The sequence below is a fragment of the Musca domestica genome, unplaced genomic scaffold (genome assembly GCF_030504385.1).
Source record: "Musca domestica strain aabys unplaced genomic scaffold, Musca_domestica.polishedcontigs.V.1.1 135, whole genome shotgun sequence".
Classification (NCBI taxonomy): domain Eukaryota; kingdom Metazoa; phylum Arthropoda; class Insecta; order Diptera; family Muscidae; genus Musca; species Musca domestica.
Window position 1 is genome coordinate 271,999 of NW_026712181.1, and position 25,609 is coordinate 297,607.

The 25,609-nt window shown below is 36.9% G+C and overlaps 1 protein-coding gene across 1 annotated transcript in view; it reads right to left on the reverse strand.

Annotated features, from left to right (window-relative positions):
• LOC131800976 (protein serrate-like) overlaps positions 1-25,609 on the reverse strand; it is a 103,148-nt gene that overhangs the window by 3,598 nt on the left and 73,941 nt on the right. Inside the window, exon 13 of the mRNA XM_059118881.1 lies at positions 24,138-24,233. Coding sequence (XP_058974864.1) covers positions 24,138-24,233 — 96 coding nt within the window. The remainder of the gene's footprint in view (positions 1-24,137; positions 24,234-25,609) is intronic.

Genomic DNA, 25,609 nt, shown 5'->3' on the forward strand with positions numbered 1-25,609 from the left:
TGGAAATGTGTACTATAATTGTACGAAAAGTACTAAATTTGATGTTGGCTTAAATCCTGAAATTTGATATTGTTTTCACTGTAAGTATCTGTGGTTAAGATCTGCGTGTTTGGAAATGCCTCCCATATTTGTACGAAAAGTAGTAAATGGTACTACATTTGGCATTGGGGAAAATCTCAAATGTTATATTGAGGTCTCTGTTGGTATCTGGAATTGAGATATGGAGGTATGTACTATGATTGTACGAAAAGCACGAAATAGTACTAAATCTGATATTGGTTAATAGAGCTTAAATCCTGAAATTTAAAATTGATGTAACTGTTGGTGCCTGTGGTTAAAATATGGGGGTGAATTGTAAGTGTGTACTATAATTGTTCGAAACGTAGTAATTGGTAATAAATTGTGTATAGGGTGAAGGGATAGCGCTGGAATGCCAAAATTTGATATTGAGGTATTTGTTGCTATCTCCGATTGAGATATGAAGGTGGTTTTGGAAATGTGTTCGAAAATTGTATGAAAAGTGCTAAATTGGACTAAATTTGGACCAAATGCGTTTCAGGACATTTGAAGTCGATTTAGCGATGTCCGTCCGTCAGTATGTCTGGCTGGTGCGCAGATAACTCTCGAAGGGAGTATCCAATTTGATTCAAACTCGATTTGATCGAGTTCGGAGATGAGCAATGAAAGTTCACTCTTTCTGGTACCTCCCCCACAAAATATCAACATTTCAAATGAAAATAATTTACTGCACAAAAAGAGAAAGGATAATCTGATTTTGCTGCAACATTGCAAATCTTAAAATATGCATCACTTCTAGGTCAGGTGTGAAAATGGACAATATCGGTCCACTCCATCAAATACCTCCCCTACGAAGGTTCAAAGTTTTGAATAGTTATAACTCTTAATAAAGTGTGATGTAAGAGAGTGTGTGATTGTCTTCAAATCACACATATCACAATATTTATATAATTCAAAGGCCTGGTGTGAAGATGGAATGTATCGGTCCACTCTTTGTGGTAGCTCCCCGACAAAGGGTCAAAACTTTGAAAATCCATGAAGCTCTTAAAAAGAGAAATTGTCATCACGTTCCATTCAGGCTTGGTACATCTCAATATTTCCATCAACACAAGATCTGTCATAAAGATGGTATGGATCGGACAATTTCTTCTGGTACCTCCCACACAAAAGTTTGGGAAAACGAAATGAGCATCTAACTCTCTTCAAATTTCACACAGACAAACATTTTTGCTAACACAAGATCTGCTATAAAGATGGAACATATTGGTCCACTCCTTCTGGTACCTCCCTCACAAAGGGTCAAAAGTTAAAATGTCCATGAAGCTCATAAATAAATAATAAAAAAGCTCCAATTCCATTCACACCTTCAAACGGCCAATGAAACCGTCAAGCGCTGCCCGAATGTTGCTCTGCGGTATTTTGGTCCATTCCCGGCGAAGCGCTTGCTTGACGTGATCGACACTTTGGTATTTTTTAGTCCCAACCTTGCTTTTCAAAATTCCTCAGAGACAATAGTCCAACGGATTGGCATCCGGAGATTTTGGTGGCCATTGTACGCTGGAAATGAAGCGAAGTGAAGTTTGCGTGCCCAAGGCTTTAATACACCCTCCAGAATATTTTCGTGATAATATTCGGCATTTATTCTGATGCCACGGTTGATTAATACGAGCTGAGAGCGACCATCGGCTGTTATGGCGGCCCACACCATCACCATTGGCGGCGTTTGAGTTCTGGTGGCCAACCGAAGGTGCACATTTCAGCTGACCTCTTTGGCAAGTAAACACGATAATTTTTGTTTGTTTACAAACTGCTGGACAACGAATATTTTCTCATCGGAGAAAATCAAATTCGGCAGTTCACCACTTTCGGCCAAGCGAAGCAACTCTTTAGCTCTTTTGAGTCTATTTTCTTTCTGATGCGGTGTAAGTTCTTGCACTTTTTGGAATTTCAATGGCTTTACCCCGAGCTCTTGTTTTCAATATTTGCTGAATGGAATATTGCGATATGTTCAGCTCACGAGCCATTTTTCGGCCACTGCGACGCGGGTTTTTATCAAATCGCTTCTTTACTTTTCGAGCTACGCTACCAGTATCACGATAACGAGGCACGAGACACAGAAGATTTATTCACATTCAAATGCTGGAGTGCTCTAACGATAGCCACTTGCCTGTTTCCAGACAAATATAAAGAAATCACACTATCACTCTTGAATTCCATCACCAATAACTTTTTTTCAGGAAAATTCTCACCGAAATGCTTTTGTACGCTTATGAACAATATAATGAGCTGTCACTGGAATACTTTTAACAGCTGTCGGACGAGTTGCTGAGAAATGACAGCAGTCTGAAGCTGGTTGCAGTTTTTTCATCTCACCCTGTATATCTGCGAACGCCTTCTGGTACCTCACCCACAAAGGCTGACAATTTTTAGCACATTTATCTATCAAACTTGCGAAACAAGTCAGCGATTCTTTACTACTTTGCTACATCTAAATATTTCTCCTCGCCGGAATCCTGAGATGAATATGAAATTTATGATTTCGCATAAAATTGGATATAAATGTTCGATTTTCTTGTAATTTTACCCATGCCAATATTTTTATCTTTATTAGATGAAGTATGAAAATGGAATACTTCGGTCGACTATATCCGGTACCTCAGGCCCTTTTTTCAATTTCTAAAAATTATCACATATCTCGTATAAAATAAAGGAAGTAACCAATATAGTCCGAGCCTGGCACAATATTTTTTTATACCCTCCACCAAAAAAGGTATGGAGGGTATATTAACTTTGTCATTCCGTTTGTAACTCATCGAAATAATCATTTTAGACCCAACAAAGTATATATATTCTTGATCAGCGTAAAATTCTAAGACGATTTAGCCCTGTCCGTCCGTCTGTCCGTCTGTCCGTCTGTTGTAATCACGCTACAGTCTAAACGAATTAAGATAGGAAGCTAAAATTTTGCACAGATCTCTCTTTTGTCTGCAGGCAGGTCAAGTTCGAAGATGGGCTATATCGGTCCACGATATCGTATAGCCCCCATATAACGGTACCCCCCGATATTCGGTATTTTGATGATTTTGCCCACACTTTTTAACGGAATTGTCTGAAAATCCACACAAGGAGTTCCTTGTGGGTACTTTATACCTCAGCAGAGAATTATCTATATAGGTCCACAATATCGTATAGCCCCCATATAACGGTACCCCCCGATATTCGGTATTTTGATGATTTTACCCACACTTTTTAACGGAATTGTCTGAAAATCCACACAAGGAGTTCCTTGTGGGTACTTTATACCTCGGCAGAGAATTATCTATATAGGTTCACAATATCGTAAAGCCCCCCTATATAACGGTACCCCCCGATATTCGGTATTTTGATGATTGTAGCCACATTTTTCAACGGAATTGTCTGAAAATCCACACAAGGAGTTCCTTGTGCGTACTTTATACCTCGGCAGAGAATTGTCCATATAGGTCCACGATATCGTATAGCCCCCATGTAACGGTACCCCCCGATATTCGGTATTTTGATGATTTTACCCACATTTTTCAACGGAATTGTCTGAAAATCCACACAAGGAGTTCCTTGTGGGTACTTTATACCTCGGCAGAGAATTGTTTATATAGGTCCACAATATCGTATAGCCCCCATATAACGGTACCCCCCGATGTTCGGTATTTTGATGATTTTACCCACATTTTTGAACGGAATTATCTTAAAATCCACACAAGAAGTTCCTTGTGGGTACTTAATACCTCGGCAGAGAATTAACTATATAGGTTTACAATATCGTATAGCCCCCATATAACGGTACCCCCCGATATTCGATATTTTGATGATTTTACCCACATTTTTCAACGGAATTGTCTGAAAATCCACACAAGGAGTTCCTTGTGGGTACTTTATATCTCGGCAGAGAATTGTCCATATAGGTCCACGATATCGTATAGCCCCCATGTAACGGAACCCCCCCGATATTCGGTATTTTGATAATTTTACCCACATTTTTTAACGGAATTGTCTGAAAATCCACACAAGGAGTTCCTTGTGGGTACTTTATACCTCAGCAGAGAATTATCTATATAGGTCCACAATATCGTATAGCCCCCATATAACGGTACCCCCCGATATTCGGTATTTTGAAGATTTTACCCACATTTTTGAACGGAATTTTCTGAAAATCGACACAAGGAGTTCCTTGTGGGTACTTTATACCTCGGCAGAGAATTATCTATATAGGTCCACAATATCGTATAGCCCCCATATAACGGTACCCCCCGATATTCGGTATTTTGATGATTGTACCCACATTTTTCAACGGAATTGTCTGAAAATCCACACAAGGAGTTCCTTGTGGGTACTTAATACCTCGGCAGAGAATTATCTATATAGGTCCACAATATCGTATAGCCCCCATATAACGGTACCCCCCGATATTCGGTATTTTGATGATTTTACCCACATTTTTCAACGGAATTGTCTGAAAATCCACACAAGGAGTTCCTTGTGGGTACTTTATACCTCGGCAGAGAATTATCTATATAGGTCCACAATATCGTATAGCCCCCATATAACGGTACCCCCACGGTATTCGGTATTTTGATGATTTTAGCCACATTTTTCAACGGAATTGTCTGAAAATCCACAAAAGGTGTCCCTTGTGGGCATTTTACCTCCTCAAAATGAAGTGTGTATGTAGGTCCACGATATCGTATATCCCCCATATAACGGTACCTCCCGATATTCGATATTTTGATGATTTTACCCACATTTTTCAACGGAATTGTCTGAAAATCCACACAAGGAGTTCCTTGTGGGTACTTTATACCTCGGCAGAGAATTGTCCATATAGGTCTACGATATCGTATAGCCCCAATGTAACGGAACCCCCCCGATATTCGGTATTTTGATAATTTTACCCACATTTTTCAACGGAATTGTCTGAAAATCCACACAAGGAGTTCCTTGTGGGTACTTTATACCTCAGCAGAGAATTATCTATATAGGTCCACAATATCGTATAGCCCCCATATAACGGTACCCCCCGATATTCGGTATTTTGAAGATTTTACCCACATTTTTGAACGGAATTTTCTGAAAATCGACACAAGGAGTTCCTTGCGAGTAATCTACCACCTGAGAGAGAATTGTCTATACAGGTGCACGATATCGTATATCCCCCATATAACGGTACCTCCCGATATTCGGTATTTTATGATTTGACCCACATTTTTCATCGGAATTGTCTGAAAATCCACACAAGGAGTTCCTTGTGGGTACTTTATACCTCGGCAGAGAATTATCTATATAGATCCACGATATTGTATAGCCCTCATATATACGCAGACATAGATTTGTCTTTATAGGTATATATCGTATATCCCCCCATATATCGGCACCTTCCTATATTAGATATTTTAAGAATTTTAAAAGAATTTTTATTGGATTTTATTTTTTTGAAAATTTTCTAATTCGTTCCAAATGGTGGAGGGTATTCAAAGTTCGGCCCGGCCGAACTTACTGCTTTTTTACTTGTTAATATTTATTTAGTCCCGTCTCAAAATGGAAAGTATTGGCCCATTTCCATTAAGGGTCAACAATTTGAATGATCATAACAGAAGGCAAAATATATTTAAACTGTCGAACATTGGCTGAGGATATACATTTGCCGGCAAAACCGATTGATACTTTTTAGTTTGTTTGTACTCTAATTAATTTATTTTTTTAAAGCCTTTTATAACCTTTTTATATTCTTTGAAGAGCTCGTTATAGTCTAAGTCCTTTGCTAAATAGCTTTAATTATCTTATGTTCCACTGTAAAAGATTTTATATCATTTGATGGGTTGCAATGTGTGTTCGCCAGACATCAAACAAAAGACTTAAGACACAAACATTGTGTGTGTGTGAGAGAGAGGGAGGGAGAGAGAGAGAAATTCAATCGATCATCAATCAGCTGTAATTTCTTTTAACTTTCAACGATTATTAACATTCTTGACATTCATTCCACGATATACATTTCACTAAGTATGTGTGTGCGCGTGTGTGTGTGAGAGCTTTTCCTCAATTAATGCCATGACATTACAAATCAGCCGATTGTTAAGAACCAGTCATTAATTTTCTAATTGTCAAATAATTCATGTTGTCAATAGAGAGCTAGTCAGCCAGGCAGCCAGCCAGTGAGCCATTCAGTGAGCCCGTCTGGCACACAAGTGTGCAGCTATTGGATTTTCTCTAATGCTACTCATTTGGTTATGGATATGCCATTGAGTGGCCTGTCATGGCGTTTTTGTGCCTTTCTTTTTTTTTTTGCCAGGGTGTTCGATGCTTCCTCGCCAAGGCTTATCTTTGCCAGCCATGGTCGTCTCATCGTCATCATCATCCCCATCGTCACCTTGGTTGTGGTCTTGGCTGTTGTTTTTTGGCCGTTGTTTTAAATGTGAAACCATTAGTTTTTATATGGACTTAAATGCATGCATATTGTGTCTCCTACGAAAAAAACGGTTGGCAGTTGGAAGCCATAGTCATGTGACTGTGGCAACAATTCAATTACAATTTAGTTTTTCACACTTGCCATACGATTTTCAACACCTTTGGAATTTCACATATAACTGCCAAAAGCGTCTATTTGTAAAGGCTGATTTGAATCTCACGATGCCGGGCAGTCGGATGGAGACGACGAAAATTGCATGAGTGCCGTCGTTGCAGTTCCGATGCCCAAAACGTTCAATGACAAAACGACTATGGAGGAGTCACCAAAAAGGCCATTTATTATGGCACTGCCACTGACGCATTCGCATCTATGGCCAACCTCCGACTTCCAGCTATTACTACTGCTGATTGCTAACATAACATTGTGTTTTTCCTTGTTGCTGTTTGCCGGTTGTCCGTTTCGTGTTTTATTTCGGGGAGATGTCGATTCCAATGTCTGAACAAACACGAAACTTTGTATGTGAGACTCCTCACACGGATCATCCGAAATGTTTGGATTGCTGGCTGGCTGGGTGGCTGGTGTTTTTTTTTTGTTGTTTTTGGTATGGAAACGCGATCTTTAGGTTTCATATTAATACCCTTTCGCGTTTTACAAGCAACACGACATTACTACATACAAGAGAACAACAACAACCGAACATTACCGCCACTGATATGCTGAAGCCAAAAAAAAAAACATGGAAAAATATATATGTACATATATAAGTACACATATCGACTTTAGCAGGACAAGATGTAAAACAAAAACAGCAACAACTACAACAGCAGATGAAGTCAAGATCTCCAATGAAAATGAAAAAACGCAATCCTTTTTATCCATTCCCCTCTTGGCAAAAAATGCCTACTCTCCAAAGGAGTTAAATCCAAGGCGACGCCATCCATCTATCCACCACTCTAGCCACAGTCCCAATATCTCCCGCTGCAGTGCCGTAAATGAGTCGATGGCTCGTTGGCCTTAACAATCAGATAAAAATACTTCACACACGATTAGGAATTTTTAATTAAAATATTTTGTTGTTGCTGCTATTGCAGTGTGAGTGTCTGTGTGTCTGTGTTTCTCTTCCTGTCCTCATCCATTGGGTCTTTCATCTGCTTTCCCGTTGAGTTCTTAAAGATTTGCTTAATTTTGTTTTCGTTAACGAAAATGCTTTTTTTTCGAGAAAACGATCTGTTACGAAGGTATTTTTCGCATTCGCAGACACACAAACATGTATGCTACAGAACTATTTATGCGAGGGGAGGTGATAAATGAGTTCGGAAAAAGGCACATGACCGCTTGAAATGAAGTACGAGATGGAGAGGGAGTTTTTGACAGGATATTTGATGAACTAATTAAGGTTTCATTGCTTCCAACAGAGAAGAGAGAAAATGCCTTCAAGGACCTTCAATCGTGGATTCTTTAAAGGATTTTTCAAGGGCCAACAGACCAATAAGCGTGGAATTTTAAAGAAACACTTTTCAAGGACCAACAGACCAATAAGCGTGGATTTTTAGAGATACACTTTTCAAGGACCAACAAACCAATAAGCGCGGATTTTTAAAGAAACACTTTTCAAGGACCAACCGACCAATAGGCGTGGATTTTTTAAAGAAACACTTTTCAAGGACCAACCGGCCAATAAGCATGGATTTTACAACAACAACTTTTCAAGGACCAACCGGCCAATAAGCATGGATTTTTAAACAACAACTTTTCAAGGACCAACCGGCCAATAAGCGTGGATTTTTAAACAACAACTTTTCAAGGACCAACCGGCCAATAAGCGTGGATTTTTAAACAACAACTTTTCAAGGACCAACCGGCCAATAAGCGTGGATTTTTAAACAACAACTTTTCAAGGACCAACAGACCAATAAGCGTGGATTTTTAAAGAAGCCCTTTTCAAGGACCAACCGACCAATAAGCGTGGATTTTTAAAGAAGCACTTTTCAAGGACCAAGAGACCAATAAGCGTGGATTTTTAAAGAATATTTTTTCAAGGACCAAGAGACCAATAAGCGTGGAATTTTTAAAGAAACACTTTTCAAGGACCAACAGACCAATAAGCGTGGACTTTTAAAGAAGCACTTTTCAAGGACCAACAGACCAATAAGCGTGGATTTTTAAAGAAGCACTTTTCGAGGACCATCAGACCAATAAACGTGGATTTTTAAAGAAGCAATTTTCGAGGACCATCAGACCAATAAACGTGGATTTTTAAAGAAGCAATTTTCGAGGACCATCAGACCAATAAACGTGGATTTTTAAAGAAGCACTTTTCGAGGATCATCAGACCAATAAACGTGGATTTTAAAGAAGCACTTTTCGAGGATCATCAGGCCAATAAACGTGGATTTTAAAGAAGCACTTTTCGAGGATCATCAGACCAATAAACGTGGATTTTTAAAGAAGCACTTTTCGAGGATCATCAGACCAATAAACGTGGATTTTTAAAGAAGCACTTTTCGAGGATCATCAGACCAATAAACGTGGATTTTTAAAGAAGCACTTTTCGAGCATCATCAGACCATAAACGTGGATTTTTAAGAAGCACTTTTCGAGATCATCAGACCAATAAACGTGGATTTTTAAAGAAGCACTTTTCGAGGATCATCAGACCAATAAACGTGGATTTTTAAAGAAGCACTTTTCGAGGATCATCAGACCAATAAACGTGGATTTTTAAAGAAGCACTTTTCGAGGATCATCAGACCAATAAACGTGGATTTTTAAAGAAGCACTTTTCGAGGATCATCAGACCAATAAACGTGGATTTTTAAAGAAGCACTTTTCGAGGATCATCAGACCAATAAACGTGGATTTTTAAAGAAGCACTTTTCGAGGATCATCAGACCAATAAACGTGGATTTTTAAAGAAGCACTTTTCGAGGATCATCAGACCAATAAACGTGGATTTTTAAAGAAGCACTTTTCGAGGATCATCAGACCAATAAACGTGGATTTTTAAAGAAGCACTTTTCGAGGATCATCAGACCAATAAACGTGGATTTTTAAAGAAGCACTTTTCGAGGATCATCAGACCAATAAACGTGGATTTTTAAAGAAGCACTTTTCGAGGATCATCAGACCAATAAACGTGGATTTTTAAAGAAGCACTTTTCGAGGATCATCAGACCAATAAACGTGGATTTTTAAAGAAGCACTTTTCGAGGATCATCAGACCAATAAACGTGGATTTTTAAAGAAGCACTTTTCGAGGATCATCAGACCAATAAACGTGGATTTTTAAAGAAGCACTTTTCGAGGATCATCAGACCAATAAACGTGGATTTTTAAAGAAGCACTTTTCGAGGATCATCAGACCAATAAACGTGGATTTTTAAAGAAGCACTTTTTCGAGGATCATCAGACCAATAAACGTGGATTTTTAAAGAAGCACTTTTCGAGGATCATCAGACCAATAAACGTGGATTTTAAAGAAGCACTTTTCGAGGATCATCAGACCAATAAACGTGGATTTTTAAAGAAGCACTTTTCGAGGATCATCAGACCAATAAACGTGGATTTTTAAAGAAGCACTTTTCGAGGATCATCAGACCAATAAACGTGGATTTTTAAAGAAGCACTTTTCGAGGATCATCAGACCAATAAACGTGGATTTTTAAAGAAGCACTTTTCGAGGATCATCAGACCAATAAACGTGGATTTTTAAAGAAGCACTTTTCGAGGATCATCAGACCAATAAACGTGGATTTTAAAGAAGCACTTTTCGAGGATCATCAGACCAATAAACGTGGATTTTTAAAGAAGCACTTTTCGAGGATCATCAGACCAATAAACGTGGATTTTTAAAGAAGCACTTTTCGAGGATCATCAGACCAATAAAACGTGGATTTTTAAAGAAGCACTTTTCGAGGATCATCAGACCAATAAACGTGGATTTTTAAAGAAGCACTTTTCGAGGATCATCAGACCAATAAACGTGGATTTTTAAAGAAGCACTTTTCGAGGATCATCAGACCAATAAACGTGGATTTTTAAAGAAGCACTTTTCGAGGATCATCAGACCAATAAACGTGGATTTTTAAAGAAGCACTTTTCGAGGATCATCAGACCAATAAACGTGGATTTTTAAAGAAGCACTTTTCGAGGATCATCAGACCAATAAACGTGGATTTTTAAAGAAGCACTTTTCGAGGATCATCAGACCAATAAACGTGGATTTTTAAAGAAGCACTTTTCGAGGATCATCAGACCAATAAACGTGGATTTTTAAAGAAGCACTTTTCGAGGATCATCAGACCAATAAACGTGGATTTTTAAAGAAGCACTTTTCGAGGATCATCAGACCAATAAACGTGGATTTTTAAAGAAGCACTTTTCGAGGATCATCAGACCAATAAACGTGGATTTTTAAAGAAGCACTTTTCGAGGATCATCAGACCAATAAACGTGGATTTTTAAAGAAGCACTTTTCGAGGATCATCAGACCAATAAACGTGGATTTTTAAAGAAGCACTTTTCGAGGATCATCAGACCAATAAACGTGGATTTTTAAAGAAGCACTTTTCGAGGATCATCAGACCAATAAACGTGGATTTTTAAAGAAGCACTTTTCGAGGATCATCAGACCAATAAACGTGGATTTTTAAAGAAGCACTTTTCGAGGATCATTTTTCAAGAAGAGTTTTTCAAGGACCATTTTTTCAAGAAAAGTTTTTCAAGGACCAATAGATCAATAATCCAGGACTTTTTTAAGATTTGTTTTTCAAGTAATAGCATACCAATAACCCAAGAGTTTTTCAAAAATATCTAATTTTTTTGTCAAGGGCCAGGATCTACCACTTCTTCTTCTACCACTTCCTTCTTTTGCCAGAATTATTATCGAGGAACCATAGTGACAAATTATGTTATAAAAATTCTCCCGAAACTTTAATTTACACCCCTCTCATTAATTAGACTTTTAAAATTGATACACCCGAACTTACAAATAACCAAAAAATACCCTTTTCGCAATTATACAAGAAGTGCAACCTGCTGCTAAAGCATCGGTTCTTTCAACATTCGCAATGCAACCCATCACCGGGACCAACTAAATGAACAAGCAGACATACCAACCGACAGAAATTCCAAACACTAGGACAAGCCAGCATTTAGTAATGCCAAAGCCAATGCAGCCAACAAAAAAAGAACGAATCAATGGAAATGAACATGCGAAACTTTTCGAACAGATGAGTTCTGGGCTTTTGCGAGAATCCCAGGCATGGCAAACAAAAAAACCGAACACTTCAAACGACTCACACGCAGTGTAAAATACAGCGTAAGCAACACAACTACCACTACAACAATGCAACGCCATATCATCAGCCACATACGACGCTTCGTTCTAAAGGATATCATCGAATGAAAATAACATTCGCTTTCGTGCCCAAACAAACTCATTGAAAACGTCGTTCTTGCTTTCTTATGGCCAAATGAGTGCAGCCATGGCGGCACAAGAAGCCGAAGAAAAAGCATACAGCAAACTGCAACACATATCAACCTGCCACCAGCTGAAGCTGGTCTGATGTGTGTTGCCAATATCCAACACGATGCAGTAGTAACCCAGTCCGCACAGCCAGCCAGCAATCCATGGTAATTCAAACACCAACAATCGGCAGCAGGGGCAACATTTACAGCAGCCGTCTTCATGAGCCAGCACATTCACACACACACACCAACACACAGGGTTCAAGATAGGCGTTTACTTCATTGAGTCTTAGGCCATTCCATTGCATATTCTTAGCCTTGGCTTAACTTAATACGTTTAAAGTTAACTTAATATAATTTAAGAACCTCATCGATTTTCTGGTATCTGTCTATATCTAAATGAATGTCGGTCCGTCCATTCGTTTGTCTGTCTGTCTGTCGATTCGCATACGGAACGAATGTGTATTTGAATATTTTTTTTATGTCTGCGTGTTTAGCAGACTTTAAGACTAAGCCTTTTTTTGCGGGTCCATGTCTTCAATATGCATGTGAAAGATTCCAAGTTGATCAGTGGTTCTTGGATTTGTTTAACTGACACCACAGCAAGTTGGAAGGAGGTGATGGAGAGCGGGGTTGCCATTTTGGGATGCTTAGGAAAAAAAATGGTCGAAAAACCTATAAACATTTGCCAAATGAAGACTTCTTACAGAATCATAAAGTCTTCAGGTAGAAGACCCTGAGATCTTTTTCATATAAGAAGGTGGGGTCTTCTCACAGAGATGACAATGAGATTCTCTCTCATAGAAGACAATGAAGTCTTCCCTCATAGAAGACACAAGGTCACCTTTCATAGAAGACTGCACAGAAGACCACAAGTTCTTCTCTCGCAGAAGACCATGAGGTTTTCCTTTAATGAAGACTAAGACGTCCTTCTCATAGAAGACCAATAGGTCTTCTCTTCTCACAGAAGACTAAGAGATCTCCTCCCACAATGGAGGTGATGGAGAGCGGGGTTGTCATTTTGGGATGTTTAGGAAGAAAATTTGTCGAAAAATCTAAAAACATTTGCAAAATGTAACTTCTTACAGAACCATAAAGTCTTTATGTAGAAGACCCTGAGATCTTTTTATATAAGACCATGGGATCTTCTCTCAGAGATGATGATGAGATTCTTTCTCATGAATGAAGAAAACAATAAGGTCTCCATGAGGTCTTCTTTCATAGAAGACCATGAGGTCTTCCTTCAATGAAGACTAATACGTCCTTCTCAAAGAAGACCAATAGGTTTTCTCTTCTTAAGAACACTAAGAGATCTCCTCCCAAAGACGGCCTTGAGGCCTTCCCCCACAGAAGACTATGGGTTCTTATCTTATTGAAGATCATAAGGTATTCTCTCAGATATGACGATGAGGTTCTCTCTCATATAAGACAGAGAGTTCTCCTCTCATAGAAGGCAGAAAGGTCTCCTCTTATAGAAGACAGAGAGATATTCGCTCATAAAAGACAGAAATGTCTTCTCTCATAGCAGACAGAGAGGTTTTCTCTCATAGAAGACAATGATGTCTTCTCTCACAGAAGGCCATAAGATATTCTCTTAGAGATGACCATAAGATAGTCTCTCAGAGATGACCATAAGATATTCTCTCACAGATGACGATGAGGTCTTCTTTCATCGAAGACAACGTGTTTTTTTCTCCATGAGGTCTTCTTTCATAGGTCTTTTTCTTGGTGAAGAACATAATTTATTCTCTCAGAAATTACAATGAGGTCTCACTTATAGAGGACAGAGAGGTCTTCCTCATAGAAGACAGATAAGTCTTCCTCATAGAAGAGAGGGATGGTTCTCTCATAAAAGAGATGGAGATTTCTCTCATAGAAGACTATAAGGTCTTCTCCTATCGAAGACCACGCGGATAAGAAAGGGCTTTTTTAGAATACCCAGAGTTTTTGTCTCTTGGCCATATTTATTTAAAATAAATAGCACAACGGCAACACTGATCTGTCTGACAGCATCAGAATTTGGCCAAGACAACTTGCATCGCCAACATTTGCGATTTGTGCAGCATAATTCTTCGACATAAATGAACATTTATGTGGAGCTATTTAGTGATTTTGTACGAACCAAACAACATTTGATAAAACGAAAAAAAAAAATCACCACAAGTACCAACAATAAGTGGCAGTTAGGAAATTATTTAATTTTGGTTCGCCTCCCAAGCCATCTTTGCAGAGGCGCTGTTATGAACGCAATCATCGATGGTAGTAGTAGCCGCATAAGAACAACCATTGATCGACATTTAGAAGTGAATTACAAGTGATGTTATTTTTCATTTTCTGCCACTCTTCCTCGCTGTTGTCCGAAATAATTTTGTTTTAAATTATTGACTCGAGTAGGTGGTGTATACAAATTAAACAAGTAATTGCGCAATAATTTCTCCCTCTCTCTCTCTGGGAACAGAACAAAAGACTTAAGACAGCAACGTGCAAAAGAAACAATGTTTTCGAAATGAGCGAAAATTATGGGGTTCGAATGGAAATCAAATAAGGATGGGGGGTTGAATTATATATATAAGATTGGAAGGGAGTTTGTAATACTTGGAAAGAATTTGTTGGGAAATCATTTATAGTTTTTTGCAGATATGGTTAAGGTTTGGCTTTAGAACCTATAATTCGTTTGGATTTTGACCTTAAAACCGATACTTATCGAATGTATTTGGAATTTTCCACAACCCAGATTGACAATGAAGTTATAAGAAAATTTAAATGTGGGCAGTGAAATGATAAGAAAATCGAGGCTAATTTGAAAAAAGTGCCAAATTTGTCGAAAATAAAAAAGGTATTTTATAAAGCGAAATTTTTCGATATTTTTTAATGGTACGTTCTGAGTATACAAATTTCTATTGTTCAGAGACTCACCATGAAATTTGATCTAGAATATTTCCTTCTTTAATAGGGTAAGTGTACCAGTAGTCGGCACTTTTAGGATTTTCGCGTTTTTAATCCCTCACCATTCTGAGTGAAACTATTCAATTATAACAAAGTTAATTTATTCAGATTCGAAATTTTGTATAGTTTTTGCAATAATAAATAAAGTTTTTATATATTTTTATTAAATTTCATAAATTTGTAGTTTTATTAAAACACTGCTTTTTTGCCAGTAGTCGGCACCACTTGCCAATTGTCGGTATGACATGTTCCAACAGTCGGCATACCAATATTTTTGTAAGAATAATTAATAATAATAATAAATTAATTCATTAAAATATAATATTTTTGTTTAGTTAAACTGATTCGACGTCTTTATTGTACTTTTCTTAAGAATATGGATTGTTGAGGACCTTCACAGACAAAAATTTAATTTTTATTAGAATAAATCATTTTTTCTAAGCGAAATTGTACACAAAGATAGCTGACAATATATTTGAAGTAAACAAAATAGATTTAGTTATAATAGTTTCATTTATTTGGGCTTTAAAATAAAAAGTGCCGACTACTGGGACATGCCGAACTTAGGCACACTTACCCTACTTTGTCCAAAAAATGAAGAATTAAGGGAGATATTGACTCAGAATAGAAACGTCTTAAATTCGCAGCAAAAAACGTAAACCCATAATTTTTCATTTGTAATATAATTTTTGAATGTAATTTCCTTAAAAACTAAAAAATCTAGCTATACAGTTCATTCCGAGATTTATAGTGAAATTTTAAGTAGAATATTTCTTCTTTTGACATTTTCTGTCTAAAATGGAATTTTAGGTTACTTTCAGGTATCATCTCGAAAGAAGTCCAAGAAAAAAAATTGATCGAAAAAATTAACGAATATTTTCGATTTTTTGGGAAGATTTATTGTACTATTTTTTTTGTCAGACTGTAGAAATAGACATTTTGTTTCTTTAGTGACTCGCAGTGAAATCTGATGAAGAGTATTTTTGTTTTTAACCACATCATTCCAAAATGATGCTTTGTAGAGAATTATGCATAAACTCATATAAAGTACGGTTTAAATGTCACTGTTGGTCTCTCTTATTAAGATATGGATGTGGTTTGGAAAATGTGTACAATAATTGTACGAAAAGTACTAAATAGTACTAAATTTGGTATTGGGTGAAGGGATAGAGCTGGAATCTTAAATTTGATATGAATGTCACTGTTGGTGTCTTTGGTTGAGAGAAGGAGCTGATTTTGGATATGCGTACTATAATCGTATTGAATAATACTAAATTTGATGATGGGGGGAAATCGCAGAGCTGAAATTCTAAAGTTAATTCTGAGGTTAGGATATGAAGGAGAAAAGTATTAAATGGTACTAATTTTAGATCACTGTTAGCGTCTGGGACGGAGAGATGTAGACTGTTTTGGACATGCATACTAAATGTTACTGAAATTGCTATGGGGTGAAGGGAGAGGAAATGTTTCAAATTTGACAGAAAATTGTCTGTGCAGGTCCACGCCCCATATAAGTGTACCTCCCGATATTCGATATTTTGATGATTATAGCGACATTATTCATCAGAATTGTTTCGAATTTGGTATTTGAAGTTCGTAATGGATACTACAGCCTATGACAGAAAATTTTCTGTGCAGGTCCACGTCTTCGTATAGCCCCCACATAACAGTACCTCCCGATATTCGATATTTTGATAATTATAGCGAGATTATTCACCGGAATTGTTTCAAATTTGGTAGTTGAAGTTCGTAATGGATACTGCAGCCCATGACAGAAAATTGTCTGTGCAGGTCCACGTCTTCGTATAGCCCCCATATAATGGTACATAGGGAGGTACCATTATATGGTGTTTTTTTCAAGTTTCGCATTGGAATATTGTAGTGGCTTATGACAAAAGTTGCCTAAGCGTATAGACCCTAATTTAACGGCTACATTCGGTTTTTTTTAAGATTTTAACAGAATTTTTAACGGATTTAATTTTTTGAAAATTTGCAAAATTCGTTCCAAATGTTGGAGAGTATTCAAAGTTCGGCCCGGCGGAACTTACAGCTTTTTTTACTTTTTTATCTTTAATTATTTAATTAAATTTTGTCGCATGGGAAGTTTTCGAAATGAAATATATCAATATTTCATTCGGCAAACCTTATCTTTCCAACTTCTTATTTAACTTCTTGAATTCGTATTCGTTTGAAACCTCGGACATTGATCCAAAATACCCCAAATCTCCAAATTTTTTTTTTCCAAATTTTTGTTATAGAATAGCTATATTTTCTACTTCTAATCTTCTGTATGTAATCCTCTGCACGAGAAAGCTGGTCAACAACAATTCGGTAGTTCTTCTTCACATATTTACCCTAACTAGTTGCAATCATTTTAACTAGTTGCCATTAATTAACTGTCAATTTTTCTACGCCATTTAGCCAATGAATAAATTTCCTACCGTAATTGACCAGTAGTCTCCTTCTCCTTCTTCTTCTTATTTTTTATTTATTTGAAATATTCATGTAATTTGTCTTCAGCGGATTGGTCGGATCCCCGAAATTCATCGATTATCTTTATTAATGCCTGCTTTTAATGTTTCAATATCACATCTGCATATCAAAGTTAACGTTCAACAACAACAACAACAGGTCTAAGCGGAAGATACTCGTGTGGAGCACCTCTAAGCCCACAATTTAAAAAGCAATTTTTCATTGTTATCTATGCAAATGTATGTGTTTTTTTTTTTTGGTAATTCATTTTTGCCATCCTAGATGTGGTAGCCGAAATCTGTGGTAACTTAGTTGGGAAATATTTTTTTTCCTAAATTAACTATGACATGACAAATACGGGTTGAATAGATTTTTATCAAACATTATTGATATTTGAATAAGCATTGTGTATGTGAGTCTGGCCATCGTCTCTCGACTCGTCGCCTTACATTTATGGTTAAGAGATTTCATTTCGGCGATAAAATCACCAGTTAAACAAGTGCGAAATTTTTTCGGTTAACAAAATTAAAATTAATGATGGCGGGTAAAGTAAATTGGATTGCTTTGATAACGGTTAGGATTGAAAATATTGCTCGAGTTCGGTGACTAGTTAATCTGATAAATGGAAAAAAAACTGGCTAGATCACTAATCAAATGAAGTTGTTTGTGCATGGACCAAGTTTGTGTCTTAAGTCTTTTGTATGGTGTGAAAACTTTTTGAGATTTTGGCTGGTTTTTCAATTGCAGATTTGCAGATTTTTATTTAAACTACTCAATATTCGAAGGTATTTAAAAAAGTGAAATAAAATAATATATTAATAAGGGATAAAAATAATCGGAAATTAATTTATGTGAAACTTCGCGCCGAAATTAAAATACTGAGAATTTCGTAGTAAAAAAGCTGTAAGTTCGGCCGGGCTGAACTTTGAATACCCTCCACCATTTGGGGCGAATTTGGCAATTTTCAAATAAAATTCTTTAAAGATTCTGTTAAAACCTAACAAATACCGGATGTAGGGTCTATATGATGACGTGAACCTACATATGCAACTTTTGTCATAAGCTATTACAATATTCAAATGCAAAACTTGAAAACAAAATTCGGTGAATAATGTAGCTAAAATCAATCAAAATACCGAATATAGGGAGATTATGTGGGGGCTATAGCAAAACGTGGACCTGCACAGACAATTTTCTGTCTTAGGCTGTAGTATCCATTACGAACTTCAAATACCAAATTTGAAACAATTCTGGTGAAAAATGTCTCTAAAATCATTAAAATACCGAATATCGGGAGGTACCGTTTTATGAAGGCTATACGAAGACGTGAACCTACACAGACAATTTTCTGTCTTAGGCTGTAGTATCCATTACGAACTTTAAATACCAAATTTGAAACAATACCGGTGAATAAATTCGCTAAAATCATCAAAATACGGAATATCGGGAGGTGCCGTTATATGGAGGCTATACGAAAACGTGGACCTACATGGCCCATTTTCAATACCAAAAGTCCTGCAGACATAACATACATTTGAGCAAAATTTTATCAATCTACTTCAATTCGTTCGGAAGATTGAGTGATTTCCACAGACGGATAGACGGACAGACGGACATCGCTAAATCGACATAGAATTTTATTGTGATCAAGATTATATATACTTTGTGGGGTCTAAAATGTGTATTCCAAGGTGTTACAAACGGAATGACAAACTTAATATACCCTCCATACTATGGTGGATGATATAAAAAGTTAAATAAAATAATATATTGATATCTGATAAAAATCGGAAATTAATTTATCCGAAAATTTGGCGTCAAAATTTAAATAATGACAATTTTACTCATTGAAGATCGCCGAATATAAAAAACAATGCTTTTGTAAATGGAGCAAAAAGAAACATCATATGAAAGACAACGGACAATGTTCACACACACCTTCGGGTCAGTCGCTCAAATATGACCATTTAAGAAATAAGCAGGGAAGACCATGAAGTATTTAAATAAAGAAGATCATAATTTATTCGCTCATAAAAGACAATGAGGTCTTCTCTTATAGTGAACCTATAAGTGTCAGAGAAGACCATTATGTCTACTCGGATCTCATGGAAGGATAGAAGATCACAATGCTAATTACTGTTGATCGACAGCCTGAATGTCTGACATAATGACCTAGACCAAACGACTGAAATTTTGGATGAGGGTTACTCTTGGTCCGTTAGTGTCAAATACGGCTGGGTTCATGGAAATTCGTACTAGAACGGTGTGCCGTGGAGATGTGCCAAAGGGTTATTGGATATTCGTACAAGAGGTCTAGAGCTAAAAACTTGAAATTTTCAATAGGAATTAAGGTTAAATAATAGGGTCGACGTAAGGAGGTAGTTTTGAAAGTGTGAATTCGAAGCTAGAATCTTGAAAATTTGGACGAGAGTCGCTCCTGGTCCGAAGGTGTCCGATAAGGCTGGATTTTTTGGAAATTAGTAATTCGTACGAAAAGTACTAAAAGGTACTAAATATGGTAAATTTTCAATAGGAATTAAGGTAAAATAATAGTGCCGGCGCAAGGAGGTAGTTTTGGAAGTGTGAATTCGAAGATAGAATTTTGAAAATTTGGGCGAGAGTCACTTTTGGACCGAAGGTGTCCGTACGAAAAGTACTAAATTTGACGAACCAGTGGAGCTACAATTCTTAGAGGCTGGGTTTTTTGAAAATTAGTAATTTGTACGAAAAGTACTAAAAGGTACTAAATATGGTATCCTTTGTATTTGACGAAACAGTGGAACTAGAATTCTTAAATTTGGAATGATAGTCACTGATGGAGTGTATGATGGATGTAGCAAAGGATTTTTGGAAATTCTCATTCGTAAAATCTACGAAAAATACTAAAATGTACCACATTTGGTACCACATTTCGTATCATGTGAACCGTCAGAGATAAAAATTTGAAATTTGGAATTAGAATCAAGGTTGAGGAGTGGGGTCGATGCAGAGAGGTACTTTTCGAAGTGTGTACTCATGTACACGAAAAGTACTAAACGTACTATATTTGGTACAATTTGATTTTGGAGGAACGGAAGAAGCTGGAATCCTGACTGCAAAACCACAAGTGGCTATCCAGCATTTAAATGTGAATAAATCTTTTGTGTCTCGTACCATCGCTCATTACCTTGATACTGGTAGCGTAGCCCGACGTCAAGGAAGTGGACAGAAGAAAACGGCAACATTAGCAGAAATGGTTCGAAAAGTAAAGAAGCGACTTGATCGAAACCTGCATCGTAGTGACCGAAAAATGGCTCGTGAGCTGAACATATCGCAAATATTGAAAAATGAGCTCGGCGTAAAACCATTGAGTTTCCCAAAAAGTGCAAGAACTTACACCGCAACAGAAAGAAAATAGGCCGAAAGTGATGAAATGCCGAATTTGGTTTTCTCCGTCTCCGATGAGAAAACATTCGTTGTCCAGCAGTCGCGCCACCCAAGAATGGTTACAAAATGTGGTTCCTCGCTTAATTTCCAGCGTACAATGCCCACCAAAACCTCCGAATACCAATCCGTTGGACTATTGGGTCTGGAGTATTTGGAAAGCAAGGTTGGCACTAAAAAATATCAAAGTGTCGATCACCTTAAGCAAGCGCTTCGCCGGGAATGGGCCAAAATACAGCAGAGCAACATTCGGTCAGCGTGTGACGGTTTCATTGACCGTTTGAAGACAATAATTCGTTCCAAAGTTGAGCAATTCGAATAAATCTAAACTAATTATAAAATTTAATGCTATTTCCGACATTTCTGGCTTTCGTTAAATAAAATTAAAAAAAACATGTACAAATTATGGCGTTTGACTTTGTTTCAGTTTTTATACCCACCACCTTGGAAAGGTGGAGGTAATTTGATGATTTCGGTAATTTGGTGATTTTGCCACATTTTTTCACGGATTTGTCTAAAAATTGGTATTTGTCAGCCTGGATTTTCCAGGTAATGGTTGGAAAAATTGAAATTTCAAAATTTGAAATTGTGGGAAAATTCCATTGATTTTGATTTTAATTTAGTATTTCAAGTTTCTTCTTTAGACGGAACAATTTTCAAACAAGTAAGCAAGGGCTACAGTCGAGCGGGGCCGACCGTTGAATACCCTACAACACTATAATAAACGATACAGTTTATATAGGCGAGATACTCGAAAGAATTGCACAAGATATTGTGACAAATAATAAAAGAAAACATCAGGTTTCGTATTTCCCAAAGACCCATAATCTCTCAGAAGTGGCAAAAGATTAACATTTATTATTGGTTTTTGACTGAAACGCATCTATATGAGATACAGACATTTGACTATATTCTTCAACGTAATCAGCGTTAACGAAATAGTCAGAAGTGCGCCTTTTCTGTATTTGTGAATTCTCCAAAAAGTCGCTGGAATGGATATTTTCGTATTTAGTCTACAAAAGTTGGCAAACTATTTCGCACATTGAATATTTTTGGATGGCCATCCGAAACTGCTTGGCTTTTGCAATGTGCGGTAACCCCCATTCAAATGTGCATGAGGATCGGGCGATAATTACGACCTGCTGACAATTTTGCAGTTTTTTGGTCCATTTCAACCCCTAAATATATAGCGATCATCTCCAAAAAGAGCAGGCATCTATTCTGACCCTCATATTATCCCCATGCAAAATTTCGTAAGGATCGGGCCATAAATGCGATCTGTATATGATATCCTGATATCCTAACAACTTAGTTTTGTTAGCTGTAGAAATATTACCAAATGTTTAATTCAAAATGAAAATATGCCAAAAATGTGACAAAATTGAAAAAATATGAGAAAATTTTACAAAAACAATATTTTCATCTTTAGAGAGATATTTTTATGCGATTTTTTTAGACGTTTTTTCTTTCCTGCCAAGAGGCCATTCTGAATTAATGAGAAATGTCGAAATCAGTTCAGCCGTTCTCGACATATAAGAGATCTTTGAAGCATATCTTCTTTGATAGACATATATATCGCACATATTTTGCTATATATCCGATTTGTTGGATGTTAACATCAATGTAAAGGTCAGAAGTAACCTTGTCATGACTTTGTGATTTCGCCGGGATTTAAAAAATTCACGGTTTAATGAAAAATTTTGAATTTGTTCAACAAAAAAGATATGGTCTATTTTACCCGCTAAATATTATCCGATGACCACCCAAATTGGTAGGCTTCTTCCCCGCCCTAAACTCTAGCTACATGCGAAATTCCGCGTCGATTGGTCTACAATTGCGACCTGTATAGCTACTTCAAAATCCGACATTTTTTTAGTATTTGGTCCATTTCAACCCCTAAACATTTGGCGATCATCTCCAAAAGAAATAGGCTTCTATTCTGACCCTAACCCCACCTTCGTGCAAAATTTCGTAAGGATCGGGCCATAATTGCGACCTGTAGCGTGATTACAAATTAACATGGACAGACGGACAGACGGACGGACGGACATACATAGCTAGATCGACTCAGCTCGGCGAGCTAGGAAGATCCATATATACATTCCTATATGGGAAACCAATATTTCGAGGTGTTACATAAATTCTGGCCCAATCAAACTTATAATACCCCCAACACATAGTGTTGTAGGGTATAAATAGTTTAATATTTTCCATTTTCTTTGTGAGGATTTTTGTCAGAATTCAATGAAGGAGGTAATGAAGAAAAACTGATTTCCTAAATCTTCGAAGATGCCACAACCAATTTTCAGTTGCATATAACATCTTTAGCAAAGTTTTTGTGCTACGCCCGATCTTTCACTTTCCATTGTGAGCGAGCGAGCGATTGAGTGAGTCTTATCATCACGATCTTAATGTGTTGTATATTTTTAGCGGCCCTAAGTTTTATCCTTTTAGCACATATTAATTAAAATTGTTTATTCAAGCGAATCTAAAGCTAATGTATGCTAGTCAAAGGGAGGAGAAAAAAAAAACTAGACAAGTCAGCTAAAACCAACTACAGAGACTAAGTGCACCCCTTTTTTCCAGCGAGAAGTTGGCAGCAAAACAGCCAAGTTCTTTAAATTTTCTAAATTAACAAAGCATGTTAAACCAGGATTCTAGTTTTCGAAATCATTTTTTGTTTTCAGCCTGGCTTTGTTCGCTGGCGAGGGAACTTTAATGTTCGGATGATGTTAACCCGACTTATGATTAATGTTTGGCCAATGGATAGTTTGTAATGTTACTGGGCTGGTTTTTTTTTTCATTGTCTGTCTGTCCGTCTATCTTTCTCTCTTTAATACTGTTCAATGAGATGCTGGCAGCAGGAAGTTTGCTGTTGTTGCTTGGTGTTGGAGTTTGGTGTGTTGTTGCTGTTCATGTAACTGGCAACAAGCACTTGTTCGTCTACAACAGTTTTCATTATGAGTCGGTTTTTTGTTGTTCGCTTCGCCTTAAACTGCCTGCGCTTCATATTTTTTGTATTTCTGTCTGTTGATATTCTTCATGTGGACCAAGAGTTTATTATACACTTGTTGCAGATTATGCTTTATAATGTTACTTGTTGTAAACGATGTCCAGCATCGTCGGGCATCACAAGGTGAAAGAACATACTGTCTGTCTGTCTGGTCTACGTCCATGTTCTGTTGGTTTAAAGGAATTTAAAGGTTCTTTTATTCCAGTTTTTCCAAAGCGTTTCTTTAGCATTGTTTTGTTAAGCGCTTAACATTTATGCGGTTTTTTTCTCCTGTTCGTATTTTTTTTTTTTGGAATTTGTCTGCACTTAAAAGCCTATGTAGTAGTAGTTTTGTAGGCCTTTCGCTCAGCTACTTACCTGTCCAGCCAGAAGGGCATTCACATGTAAAATCACCATCACCATCTAGACATATACCACCATTGCGGCAGGGATTTGGCGAACATTCATTAAGATCTAGAAAATGGAAGGAGAAGAAGAACAAGAAGCATAAGTAGCAGAAATCACAAGTAGTAGATGCTGGTACAGCATAAAAATAAATGAATTGCAGACTAAGCTAAATGTAATAATTTTTTCTCTCGTTCTTGGGAGATTTAAAGATAGCACCTTAATTAGTATTGGGGCAAAATGGAATATTGTCAGTTTACTGGAGGTGGAGTTTAAAATGGGAGGGGGAAGAAAACAGAAAGGAAGGATTTGGGGAGAGATCATTTTGTACTAAGTTTTCAACTTTGTATACCCTCCACCATAGTATGGAGGGCATATTATGTTTGTCATTCCGTTTGTAACACCTCGAAATATACATTTTAAATCCCACAAAGTATATATATGTTCTTGGAAATCCCTCTAGCTTCGAACGAAATGAAATATATTGATAAAATTTTACTCAAATGTATATTATGTCTGCAGGACTTTCGGTATTGAAAATGGGCGATGTAGGTCCACGTTTAGGTGTAGCCCCCATATAACGGTACCTCCTGATATTCGGTATTTTAATGATTTTAGCGACATTATTTACCGGAGCTATTTCAAATTTGGTATTTGAATTTCATAATGAATACTACAGCCTATGACAGAAAATTGTCTGTGCAGGTCCACGTCTTCGTATAGCCCCCATATAACGGAACCCCCGATATTCGGTATTTTGATGATTTTAACGACATTATTTACCGGAATTGTTTCAAATTTGGTATTCGATGTACGTAATGGGTGCTACAGCCTAAGACAGAAAATTGTCTGTGCAGGTCCACGTTTTATATCCCCCATGGTACCTCCTTATATTCGGTATTTTGATGATTTTAGCTACATTATAAACATATTTTTTTCAAGTATCGCATTTGAATATTGTAATAGCTTGTGACAAGAGTTAGCTATGCAGGTCCATGTCGTCGTATAGACCCCTATTTTTAAGATTTTAACATAATTTTTTTAAAAGGATTTTGTTTTTTTTGAAAATTTTTAAATTTTTACTAAATGGTGGAGGTATTCAAAGTTCGGCCCGGCCGAACTTACAGCTTTTATAATTGTTAGTACCTAAAATTAAAAATTTGTTCAGTTTATATCTATAAAATTTCAGGATTATAGTTCTATTCCTTCACCCAACAACAATTTTTTTTTATTTTTGTACATATTTAAGACGCATTTCCATCTCCATCTCCAAATATACACCTCAGATACTTTAGTGTCACATTTCGGGATTTAATCTATGTAATTTCCCCTATTACCAAATTTAGTACAATTATATTACTCATTTCCGAAACTACCTCCATTTCTTAACTCTAGCCACCAAGAGAGACCTAAATATCGAATTTCTGCTCTAACCCTTCGTCCAA